The sequence below is a fragment of the Centropristis striata genome, chromosome 11 (assembly GCF_030273125.1).
Source record: "Centropristis striata isolate RG_2023a ecotype Rhode Island chromosome 11, C.striata_1.0, whole genome shotgun sequence".
NCBI lineage: Eukaryota > Metazoa > Chordata > Actinopteri > Perciformes > Serranidae > Centropristis > Centropristis striata.
This window is the reverse complement of record NC_081527.1, coordinates 35625404-35638476: the sequence shown is the minus strand read 5'-3', so window position 1 is coordinate 35638476 and position 13073 is coordinate 35625404. Positions and strand designations below refer to the sequence as shown.

Below are 13073 nucleotides of genomic sequence, written 5' to 3'. Positions count from 1 at the left end.
AGTATAAGTACCTCAAAATTGTACTTAAGTACAGTACTTTAGTAAATGTACTTAGTTACATTTCACCGCTGAAGGTGTTATAATGTTCGACACCTAACACTGACAAACTTTTCTTGGAAAAATGAAAACATAGGTATTTTTTGTCTATGTGTCAAATTAAGAATAACAGGCATTAAATTGAGACTGTTTCATTAACAGTTAAAAACTCATTGTAGATGCTTTAAATGGAAATAAATGGCTGTACAGAAAATCATGATCATAATCCTCAAACTCAGGTTTTGAAAATCAGTCTTGTTTTGGTCTCAGTATTGAAGTTTAGGTTGAACTGACTTCCTTTTGTCTCCTCAGTGGGCGTCGTCCCCGGAGAGCCCTCTGACGTTGTGGTTACTGAAGCAACCAAGAGCTACGTGGTGCTGGCCTGGAAGCCTCCAGTGCAGAGGGGTCATGAAGGAGTCATGTATTACATTGAGAAGGTGAGGAGGAATTACATACATGCAACCAGTGGAGTTTCCACCTGCATGCACATATTTTAAGCCACATGCAAAATAGCTTTGCAACCACTGTTTTAGGATGTTTTCATGACCTATGAGGCACCGTAGGTAAAACTTAGATTAGAGGTTTTTTTTTTGTTTTGTTTTGTTTTGTTTTTTTAAACATTTGTTTATTGATTTTTCAGTGACATAACAAAATCAAGAGATGAAATTACGAGAGTCAAAACAGTGTCAAGTGTAACAAGTGAAAAAAAAATAAAAAATAAAAATAATACATAAAATAAAATGAAATCAGATAAGGAATAACTAATAGTAAGAAGAATTACCCCAAAAAATAAAATAAATCAATCAATCAATCAATCAATCAATCAATCAATCAATCAATCAATAAAAATGGAAGCGAACAACAAATACACAGAACAAAACAAAAACACAAATAGGTCACCCACTGCTAAATAAAAGTCTAATAATATGTTCACTTAAGCAGAGATAAATAAAAAACATTCCCAGCATGCTACAAAATCACACAAGAAAAACTAGATTAGAGTTTTTAAGAAAGTCAATATATTTTGAAAATAACATACATATATGCAAGATTATGGGATAATTGCATAATTCGAAACATTTAGATCTAAGATTTCGGTTTAACATTTAGATTTTGAATTTGATATTCAGATTTAACATTTAAATGTAGATTTAGATTCATATTTAACATTTACATTTAACCACTAGATCAAATGTTTTGATTTAGACTTGACATTTAGATTTAGAATGGCTAGTCTATTTAAATCAATTTAACATTCGCTTTTTACAGATATTGGCAACAATCACATATAACATGTTTCATGTTTTACATTGATTTCTCTCTGAAATGTGAGAAAATCGGACAAATAATCCAAAGTACTGTTTATCAGCTTGATAATTGTGACCAAATTTTAACATTTGGCGCATCATGACCTCTTGCAGGTTATTGTTTCATATATGATGACTGATCATACAGACCTTTATATCCTGCACAGTGTTTTCTGCTGCTTTACTGACGTGCCATCTGTGGACCTCAGTGTGTTTCAGGGACCGACACCTGGCAGAGGGTGAACACCGGCATGCCAGTCAAGTCTCCCCGCTTCGCCCTGTTCGACCTGGCCGAGGGTAAATCCTACAACTTCCGCGTGCGCTGCTGCAACTCCGCTGGCGTGGGCGAGTCCTCCATATCCACAGGAGAGATCACAGTCGGAGATAAACTGGGTGAGCCGGCAGGACCTGCATTCATATTATGCACATGTGTTACAGTTTATCAGGACATTCCTGCAGAGGGCATAGCCATATTCCTTCATTATCTGCACTACCGGTCAAAAGTTTTAGAACACCCCAATTTTTGCATTTTTCATTGAAATTCAAGCAGTTCAAGTCAAATGAACAGCTTGAAAGGGTACAAAGGTAAGTGGTGAACTGCCAGAGGTAAATAAAAAAAGGTAAGCTTAACCAAAACTGAAAAATAATGTACATTTCAGAATTATACAAGTAGGCCTTTTTCAGGGAACAAGAAATGGGTTAACAACTTAACTCTATGGAGTCTTGGGCTATTTTGTCCATTTTTTCATTCTTTTCATGTCTTTGTAAGTCATTTTGTGTCTTTTTTAAGTCATTTAGTTCAACATAAAATGTGATTTTGAATCTTTTTTTTAAACTGCATCGTTTTCAATTAAATTCTGGAAAAGTTGGTGTGTTCTAAAACTTTTGACCAGTAGTGTAGTTTAAACACTGTGTTTCTTCTTTCAGTATGTCCTGCCGGATACAAATCCATTATTTCTCTCTCAGCTCACATGTTAACTCCCTGTCACTCTTCTTCATTTTCCTACAACAGACCTGCCCTCAGCTCCGGGCAATCCAGTGGCCACCAGGAACACCGACACCTCCGTGGTGGTCTTCTGGGGGGCTTCTAAGGAAGTCAAGCACCTGGTGGGCTACTATATTGAATGTTGCATTGTGGGCACCGATGAGTGGATGCCCTGCAACAACAAACCTGTCAAGCAGACCAGGTAGGTGCAGCTGACTTGATCTTTTCATTTGTGAGAGGAATAAGTACATTTACTACAATAATGACAAGTATTGTACAATTTAGAGGTAATTTACTTGAGTATTTCTATTATGTAACTTTACACTTCTACTCCACTATATATTGACGCAAATATTGTACTTTTTACTCCACTACATTTAGCTTTTAGGTACTTTTCAGATCAAGATTTAACATGAAAAACACAAATGATTCTGCATTTTCCACAAACCACAAAACAGTATATGACATAGTTCAAATCAGCCCTGCCTTGAAAACAGTAAAATGCTGCTTACATAAATGCAGCAATAATAATTATCCAATAATATATTTGGAATATATATATATATATATATATATATATATATATATATATATATATATATATGTATATATATATATATATATATATATATATATATATATATATATATAACAATCTGAGTGGGTCCATTCTGCATAACAAGTACTTTTACCTTCAGATTAGATGAGATGAGATTAGATTAGATTCGATTTTCCTTTTATTAGTCCCACAACAGGGACATTTCCAGTATTACAGCAGCAAAAAAATAAAAAAATAAAAAGATAAAAAAATATATATATAAATAGTAAACAAGCAGTATAAACTAGAAATGTAATATAATTGACTTAAGTAATTGACTTAATTTAAGTGTCAATTATATTAAATTTGCAAACAAACACAGCTGTTCGTCCGTATATAATTACATCACATGTTCTCACGCCTGATGAAATCTGACTGCAGTGATAATGGGACTCTTTACTGATCTGTCTGTACTGTTTCCAGGTTTGTGTGCCACGGCCTGACTACTGAAGCAAGCTACGTGTTTAAGGTGAAGGCAGTGAACGCTGCTGGATACAGCCAGAGCTCCCCAGTCTCTGAGCCTGTGGTTGTGAGAGCCGCCATCTGTGAGTGTCCTCAACATTCATCCTTTGCCTGCAGCATTCAGACCATACTCTCCTTCTGCCCCTTCCTCCCAGCTATCTTTAAACATTCATGTATCTGGGGAGTGATTGTTGAGAATGAAAAACTACACTCTTATTTTTCCACACACATGGCCTACAGCACTCTGCTGAGACCCTCTTAACTCATCTCTGTCATGAACCATGTTAACATTCATCATTTTTTTCCTTTTCCTCACAAAAAAAAAGCAGTTGTTACTTTAAGAAACATTCTCTCAAATTTGGTTCTGATAGAGTACAAATATCTTCTCTTTTTTCTGCATATCTGGAGTTTCATAAATGCATGTGGCACATGTTTATACACTACTGGTCAAAAGTTTTAGAACACACCAAGTTTTCCAGAATTTAATTGAAAATGATGCAGTTTAATGTCTCAGTGTACTCTGAAATTAATGCACATTTGCAACATTTAAAATTCTTTATTGAGCATGATAGTGTTTTGAAAATAAAAAAAGATTCAAAATCACATTTTATGTTGAACTAAAGGACTAAAAAAAGACACAAAATGACCAAAAAAAAGACACCAAAAGACACAAAATGACTTGCAAAGACATGAAAAGAATTAAAAAATGGACAAAATAGCCCAAGACTCCATAGAGTTAAGTTGTTAACCCATTTCTTGTTCCCTGAAAAAAGGCCTACTTTCATAATTCTGAAATGTAGCCTACATTATTTTTCAGTTTTGGTTAAGCTTACCTTTTTTTATTTACCTCTGGCAGTTCACCACCTACCTTCGTACTCTTTCAAGCTGTTCATTTGACTTGAACTGCTTGAATTTCAATAAAAAATGGAAAAATTGGGGTGTTCTAAAACTTTTGACCGGTAGTGTATGTTACAGCTGGTTGATATATTTGCATGTTCCTGCCTGACCTGCTCCTCACTAACACTGGATTTTGCCATTTTGCCGTTTCCCATTGCTTCATTTATTTGCTAAAATACCAAAGAAGTTAATGTTTTACATTGCTTTTGCTATACACAGGTATTTATTTCTGTATAAATGTGTTTTTGCTTGAGATATGTTTTGCTATTTGTCAAGGTCAAGACTAAAACACTGTTCTTAAAGAGCATGAACCTAATGAGAGTCTCATCTGGCTTACGGAGGTTTACGTAGCGTGAAAGTTGTCCTGCTTCTGGCCTAGAGTGTAAGTACTTTATCCATTATAATGAGCCTAAAAATGTGTTGCTTGTGTGTCCAAAGCATGCAGCATGTTCAACTGTAGACTAATGACAAGATTTTTTTTTTTTTATAAAAGGGAAAACGTACAAATAGGCTCTGAATATCTGAAGATTACCTTCTTTATTTATTTATTTTTTTACATTTTTTATTTTTATTTTGTGAGAGCATTATCATACAGTGCTTACTTTCAGACAATATACAATAGTATTTCTGCCACTCACAATCAAGGTTTTTTGTTTACAAAACAAGAAGCAAGATACAGAAAGTTAAACGTATTACATTTGAGAACTTTGAACAAACTGGGAAAGGTAGACATGTGTAAAAGAGCAAATAGAAAAAAGAAAAAGAAATTATCCACCATGGAGTTTCAAAATGAAATATAAGTAATACAAACTAATCATTAGACCCAATAAAACATAGTACAATATTACAGTACAAAACAGCATTACAGGGTCATCCTTACAGTACTTCTGTCTGTTCCAGATAAACATATTCAACCCATTTGGACCACAGTTTAACGAAGATTACCTTCTTTAACACTCTTAACTTTTTTTCTCTGACAATAAATATTGCCTGACTTATCGCTCTCATGGCAGCTGTCCCTGGAAAGCCCACTAACGTGACCCTGGTGGAGGCTGTTAAGGACTACATGGAGCTGGCCTGGAAGGAGCCCGCTAACAATGGAGGAGCTGATGTTAGGGGATATTTTGTGGACTACAGGACCGTGAAGGGAGACGTTTTTGGAAAATGGCATGAAATGAACCTCAAGGCACTGACTACTACCTCCTATAAAGTAAGTTATAGCACTCATGGACCAAATTTTCAATGAAATTGTTTTTTTGTTTTTTTTATGAAATAAAGGAGTCAGTCCAGTGTCATCATTCAGGGCGTTTTCTCAAGCTTGCAGGCAGTTTGGACCTTTTTTAGTTTGTCTAACCCAAAACAAGTATTTTTAATTATTTCCTATTATCTGCTTTTGTTCCTTTTAGGCTGAGAACCTGAAGGAGAACGTCATCTACCAGTTCCAGGTGCGCGCTATGAACATGGCAGGTGTGAGTGTGTCCTCTCTGCCTAGTGCAGATCTGGAGTGCAAGGAATGGACCATCACTGTGCCAGGTATGAGAGACGACAGTTGCTTTTCCCCCCACCTGTATTTATGTGCATTTTCAATTTGGGCAAAAGAAAAATGTACGCCAAAAAATTTAAAAAATCTTATGCAATGGAAACAGATTTAGCAAATACATCATGACATTAAACATGTGACTTAAACATCCAGTTAAAGTTTACAGAAATATGAAATTTTCTGACCCTTTGCAGCCCTACTTTCAATGAATTAATTATGAAAAATAAAAATAATTATTAGTTACAGTGATGCAAGAATAACTGAGCAAAGACATATTATCTCACTTTGTATTGATCCCAGTACATTTCAGGCAGAAATGAACCATCAGAATACATAGAAATGTATTTTGTGCAAGGCCAAAATGTTATTCTACTGTAATTCTTAATTTTGTTTATTTATTTATTTGTACTAGATTCCATTTCTTTTTTACTTTGTAAAGTGTATTTCCTTTCTGTTTTAACCAGTTACATTTTCTTTAAATTGTTCTTCTCTCGCCGAAATAACACTGTTTTGGACACAACTATTTTTTTCAACTTTTTTCTTTTCATTTTGGCAGTTTCTTGTTATTTCAACTGTTTTCAAGCAGGAAACATGCAATTGGACTCATATTCAATCCCTGTAGTGATTTATTGATTCATCATCATTAGTATCAATGATTGGCTTAAGAAGCCAAACTTCTTCCCACATCATAAACTCTCTGTTTTTCTTCTCCAAGGTGCTCCTGTTGGTCTCCATGTGCTGGAGGTCCGTGACACCTCCGCCGTGGTCCTCTGGGAGCCACCTGCATTTAGTGGCCGCACTCCCGTCAATGGCTACTATTTGGACCTGAAGGAAACATCTGCTGCAGGAGCCGGCTGGAAGGCTGTTCATGAGAAGGTCAACAGGATGAAATACATGAAGGTGAGGCAGAAGAATAGATAGTTTTATTGGATCTTGTGCGCTTCAGAATCGATTTCAAGATTCTTTTACTGGTTTATAAATCTGTTAATGGTCTTAGTCCAGCCTGTTTATCTGATTTACTTTTATCCTATGAACCCTCAAAGACCCTCAGGTCTTCTGGGAGCGGCCTTTCCATAAAACCAAAAGTTAGAACGAAAACCCACGGTGAGGCGTCGTTTTCTCACTGTGGTCCACGTTTGTTCAGATTTTTAAGAGCAAACTTGAGACTTATCTCTTTAATTTGGCTTTTATTTATTTATTTATTTGTTAGTCTATATATATATAGACTCTTTTTGTTGTTATTATTGTTGTTATTATTTACTTCTGTATTTTATTTTATCTTACCTTACTTTAATTTTTTATATATTTTATCTAATTATTTTATTTATTATTTTATTTTATTATTTTATCTATCCTGCCTCCAGTGTTTTCTCACTGCTCCACGTTGAGATGGTGCTTCCTCAGTTTGTGCTTTGTTTATAATGGGATGGAGGGTCAGGGGTGGCAGAGGGTGTTTGCTTTTTTCTATATTTTATTATTATGATTATTTTATTTTTTATGTGAAGCACTTTATGTTACATTTCTCTTGTATGAAAAGTGCTATACAAATTCTACAAAGTCTGATTGATTGATTGATTGATTGATTCTTGAAGTGAACATTTGAACAATATATCTTCATTTGATATATTTGCATGTGAAATAATAAACACAGTATTCTCTTAACGATGACTCCTGGTGTGCTGGTTCAGGTGACCGAGCTGAAGGCTGGCGCGTCCTACGTCTTCCGCGTCCGTGCTCAAAATCTGGCTGGAGTTGGAAACCCGTCAGCAGCCTTGGGTCCGATCCTGGCCCAGACTCGCCCTGGTGAGTGTGATTGTTATGGAACTTACGCATTCAGTCACATAGTATTCCTACGCAAGTCTCGAAAGTCTCGAAAATTGGGGAAAATGGCTACCTCTCAATACTGATGAATGGATAAACTTTTTTTATAGCTCCAAGCTGAATGCCATCACGTACAGTACAGGCCAAAAGTTTGGACACACACCTTCTCATTCAATGTGTTTCCTTTATTTTCATGACTATTGACATTGTAAATTCATCAGAACTATTAATGAACACATGTGGAATTATGTACTTAACCAAAAAGTGTGAAATAACTGAAAACATGTCTTATATTCTAGTAAGCAAAGGGTGGTTACTTTGAGGAATCTAAAATACAAGACATGTTTTCAGTTATTTCACACTTTTTTGTTAAGTACATAATTCCATATGTGTTCTTTCATAGTTTTGATGCCTTCAGTGAGAATCTACAATGTAAATAGTCATGAAAATAAAGAAAAATGCATTGAATGAGGAGGTGTGTGTCCAAACTTTTGGCCTGTACTGTATATTTTTTAATTTGCTACTGTAATTACTTAAATCGTGAGTTTAAGAGCTTAAATCTGCAATGCCAGCGATGAACACACACTATAACCTTTTACTCTCAATTCCTCAGGCACCAAAGAGATTTATGTGGATGTGGATGATGATGGTGTGATCTCTATGGTCTTTGAGTGCTCCGAGATGAAGGAGGGCTCTGAGTTTGTTTGGTCCAAGAATTACAAGACCATGACAGACACATCTAGCCTGACCATTGTCACTGAAAAGGGCAAGTAAGTAATCTCTAATGAGTCCAATTTCTCATGCGAGCTCCAGGGACCACTCTCTTGCTCTTGCTCTGGGCTTGTGTGCAAAATGCAAAGTTGTTCCTCATAATGGTTGCCCCCGTCCTCATCCCCAGGTCCAGAGCCATCTTCAACAGCCCCTCCCTGGACGATCTGGGCACCTACTCCTGTATGGTCACCAACACTGACGGCATCTCCTCCAGCTACACGCTGACTGAGGAGGGTGAGTCAGCCCACAGTCTTGGCATCTCTGATCCTGTGTGCCCGAAACTTGATTCACTTGTTATTTGTTTGGGTGACGTTGGTGCTAAAAGGTGTGAGGAGGGTTGAAGGACTGTTTATACTCCAGTCTCTGTTCTCCTGTTTCAACAGCTGCATCAAATTGACCTCTGTTACACTCTGTGTTTGTCTGGAAAGTGTGTCCCAAAATATTCTGTGTGTGTTTGTCAAAGCTGTTTTCACATACAAGGTTGTTTTTGACATGGAGTGTTTTTGTCTCCCTTAAAAAAGGGGCTTTTCTATAAATACTGTCAAATAGAAAAATATCACTAGCCTAGTAGTTGATGCTGAAAGGTCACTAATTTTGTTACTGTTGTTGTTACTTTACAGGTCTCAAGCGTCTTCTGGACATCAGCTACGACCACAAGTTCCCTGGTAAATATCCCACCATATCACTTACACTGCTTAGGGATGGATATATTAAGTCATTCCATTGAACAGGTACTTTTGTGAAATTATTACAAAGTAATCGTTTAAAAAAAAATCAAACCTTACTTACTTGAAATGAACACCCAAGCAAAAATGTGGGTACAAGTTAGTTTTAGTTTTGAAGATTAAGCTACATAACTGCACCAAAAAAGAGCTATGTCTGGATAACTTTCTATAATATGCAAGTTTAATGTTGCATAGTTTGCACTGCACTAGGGCTGGGCGATATGGACCAAAAGTCATGTCCCGATATGTTTAGGCTGAATATCGATATACGATATATATCCCAATATATTTGTCGCAAAGTGAGAGCAAATGTTCAGTCAAAGTCAAATATGACATGTCAAGTAGTGAAACTGTTTATTTAAGTGAACATACATACTGTATAACAACAGGAGTACCTTTTTTTAAAAATCAAAGCCCCATAAAGTGCACATTTAAATAAAAAAAACACTTAAATAAAACTAGCCTATGAAATAAAATAGGCCAATCTTTTTCTGAAATAAATATATTTATATGAGAAAAGAATAATGAACATTACAAAATAACTAAATATGACAGTTCTATTATTTTGCTAAGTGGATATGTGAAGATTTTCATAGATTATAGCAGTAACATCCTGGCATCCCTAATACTGCTAATACCACTTCTTCTTTATTCATGAACCAAGACCTAAGATTAGATTTATCAAGTACAGATACAGTTTTTAGATCTAGTTTAAGAATAAGCATTTCGGTAACACTTTATATTAAGGTCCTTGTAATAACCATTAATTAACAAGTAATACGGCCCTTGTAAGGCCTTACAAGATGCTTATTAACATTATTGTGTGTTTATAAGCTTATATAAGTGTTAATCATTTAAAAACACCCATGACCCACCCATTATGTCTTTATTAATTTTATTTTGTTTGCTTATTGATATTAAAATAAACTTTATTGCTCATCTATTATAAGTTAACTATAAGTTAACTATGCTTTTTGCAACTACCGGATCTAAAGCGAGAACAATGCCTTATTACTTGTTAATTAATGGTTATTAAGGACCTTATTATAAAGCGTTACCAGCATTTCTATCACACTTACTTTCCCCAAAAAATCTCTCTAGAAACATAGGTTTATCTTGAAAAATTGTATTTACCAAGCCATGGTGAGCTTCTACAAGAGCTTTGAACAACATGTTTTTTTTTTCTTCCAGTTATTCCCTTCAAGAATCAAATGGCCATGGAGCTGCTGGAGAAAGGTCGTGTGCGTTTCTGGACTCAGGTGGAGAAATGCACCTCCGCCTGTCAAGTGGAGTACGTCTTTAATGATGTCATCGTTTCTCAGGGAAAGGTAGGAGGCGTGGCTTGTTCATTGATATCATGAAGATGCTTTATTGGCATTGCATGTTTAACATAAAATTGTGTTTGTCAGCATTCCAGTTCACATAGCAGCATAAATAAAAAAAAAATATGAATAGTCATAATTCTATACTGTACGTCTATGGGGCTGTAGAATTATATTATGAAAGAAATCATTCATAGCCAGTGGCGGTTCTAGACCAATGACAATACTGTCGGGGCCAAGGAGGGGCCAGTGTTTAATCAGAGGGGCACATTAAAAAAACGGCAAAGATCATATTTAAGCATTCAAAACCTTTATTGTAGCTTATTTAACAATCTAATTTAAGTATATTTATTCAAATACATTGATTGAAACAATGAGACTTACCAACAATAACAATTATTTTTGTACGACAATGACATTTCTCATTTTTGTGCACAACTACTTTTTTTTTTTTTGAAAGTCCAGTACAGTGAGAATTGTCCTTTTTTTTATACAGTACAGGCCAAAAATTTGGACACACACCTTCTCATTCAATGCGTTTTCTTTATTTTCATGACTATTTACATTGTAGATTCTCACTGAAGGCATCAAAACTATGAATGAACACATATGGAATTATGTACTTAACAAAAAAGTGTGAAATAACTGAAAACATGTCTTGTATTTTAGATTCCTCAAAGTAACCACCCTTTGCTTACTAGAATATAAGACATGTTTTCAGTTATTTCACACTTTTTTGTTAAGTACATAATTCCACATGTGTTCATTAATAGTTTTGATGAATCTACAATGTCAATAGTCATGAAAATAAAGGAAACGCATTGAATGAGAAGGTGTGTCCAAAGTTTTGGCCTGTACTGTATATACACAAGCTTGTATTGAACAATTAAACCATTACACAATGTACACATTCTGGGTTCCTTTTGTGTACAATGAGATATTGTTTGAACCAAAAATAGGTAAGATTTGTTCTGTCTTGCCTCATTATAAATTGGTCATTTTATTATCAATTTGACACAGTGGCCACAGGAGGGGCCAAGGGCTTCTTCACAGGGACAGTGGCCCCGGTGGGCCCCTGTGTAGAACCGCCACTGTTCATAGCAAATCATAGCATTGACAGTTATTACATTAACCCATTGAGGCCTAAAACGCCCGTAAAACCTTCCTGTAAAACCTCTGGGCGATTTTAAAATAAGCTCCTAAAACCTGAAGTTTTTCTGGAAATTCAACAGAAGTGTCAACGCTTCTACTAAATAATACATTTTTCAGCCTCTGTAGCAGATAGAAATGAAATTCAAAAAGTATTTGAGAGCTTATACAAATACTACAAAACGACGTATCCGCTTTCCAGGCTTCAATGGGTTAAGAGCAGCAGTTTTCATTGCATTTGAGGCCTCAGTGCTAGTCGCTGTGGAAGGATTCAGCAGCCTGTCCATGGCTCTGGGGAGAAGGTGTTATTCATCCTTTGGATCCTGCCAGTGGGGTGGGAGGGTGGTGAGCGGGTGTGTCGGGGTGTGGAGATACTCTGAATAGTGCAGCAGTCAAAGTTAATCACTAGTTGTTGTCATGTCTTCCTGTGAGTCCACTTCTATTTTGGATCTTCTTCTCAATATCCTTTATTTAAATATCCTTTATTTAACCAGGTAAAAAAAACTCATTGAGATTTAAATCCTCTTTGCCCAGTTCAGTTCTGAATCTCGGGACCTGCATCTGTATGAAGTCCTCTGACAAAAAAACTTCAAAAAAAAAAAAATCTTCAATGGGGTTCTCATTATCTTTCTGCTTCCAGAAATATACAATGAACTTCGACCAATCCAGCGGCATCATTGAAATGTTCATGGACTCTCTGGAGGTCACCGACGAGGGAACGTTCACCTTTAATCTGGTCGACGGCAAGGCCAAGGGCACAACCAGCCTGGTGCTTATTGGAGATGGTAAATACTAAAAATGCAGTTTTTTACCTCCATGATGACATTATTGCCTATAGATTTGTTATTACCTTTGAAGACATACACTACTGGTCAAAAGTTTTAGAACACACCAACTTTTCCAGAATTTAATTGAAAATTATGCAGTTTAATGTCTCAGTGTACTCTGAAATTAATGCACATTTGCAACATTTAAAATTCTTTATTGAGCATGATAGTGTTTTGAAAGTAAAAAAAAGATTCAAAATCACATATTATGTTGGATTAAAGGACTAAAAAAAGACACAAAATGACCAAAAAAAAGACACAAAATGACCAAAAAAAGACACAAAATGACTTACAAAGACATGAAAATAATTCAAAAATGGACAAAATAGCCCAAGACTCCATACAGTTAAGTTGTTAACCCACTTCTTGTTCCCTGAAAAAAGGCCTACTTGTATAATTCTGAAATGTACGTTATATTTCACCTTTTTTTATTTACCTCTGGCAGTTCACCACTTACCTTTGTACCCTTTCAAGCTGTTGATTTGACTTGAACTGCTTGATTTTCAATAAAAACTGGAAAAATTGGGGCGTTCTAAAACTTTTGACCGGTAGTGTACACTAAAAGCCTTTCTTTAACTAGGTGTGTTGCCTTTGCTGTTGATATTGTTGTTAATTTGCTGCAGTTAATGTGTG

At 35.7% G+C, this 13073-nt stretch overlaps 1 protein-coding gene across 1 annotated transcript in view; it reads left to right on the top strand.

Annotated features, from left to right (window-relative positions):
• The window catches only part of myom1a (myomesin 1a (skelemin)), a 37137-nt gene that overhangs the window by 15431 nt on the left and 8633 nt on the right, over positions 1 to 13073 (top strand). Inside the window, exons 13-25 of the mRNA XM_059345308.1 lie at positions 349 to 473; positions 1553 to 1736; positions 2356 to 2530; positions 3350 to 3471; positions 5299 to 5495; positions 5692 to 5818; positions 6541 to 6725; positions 7514 to 7628; positions 8260 to 8416; positions 8545 to 8651; positions 9038 to 9082; positions 10334 to 10470; positions 12254 to 12398. Of these exons, the coding sequence (XP_059201291.1) occupies positions 349 to 473; positions 1553 to 1736; positions 2356 to 2530; positions 3350 to 3471; positions 5299 to 5495; positions 5692 to 5818; positions 6541 to 6725; positions 7514 to 7628; positions 8260 to 8416; positions 8545 to 8651; positions 9038 to 9082; positions 10334 to 10470; positions 12254 to 12398 (1821 nt within the window). The remainder of the gene's footprint in view (positions 1 to 348; positions 474 to 1552; positions 1737 to 2355; positions 2531 to 3349; positions 3472 to 5298; positions 5496 to 5691; positions 5819 to 6540; positions 6726 to 7513; positions 7629 to 8259; positions 8417 to 8544; positions 8652 to 9037; positions 9083 to 10333; positions 10471 to 12253; positions 12399 to 13073) is intronic.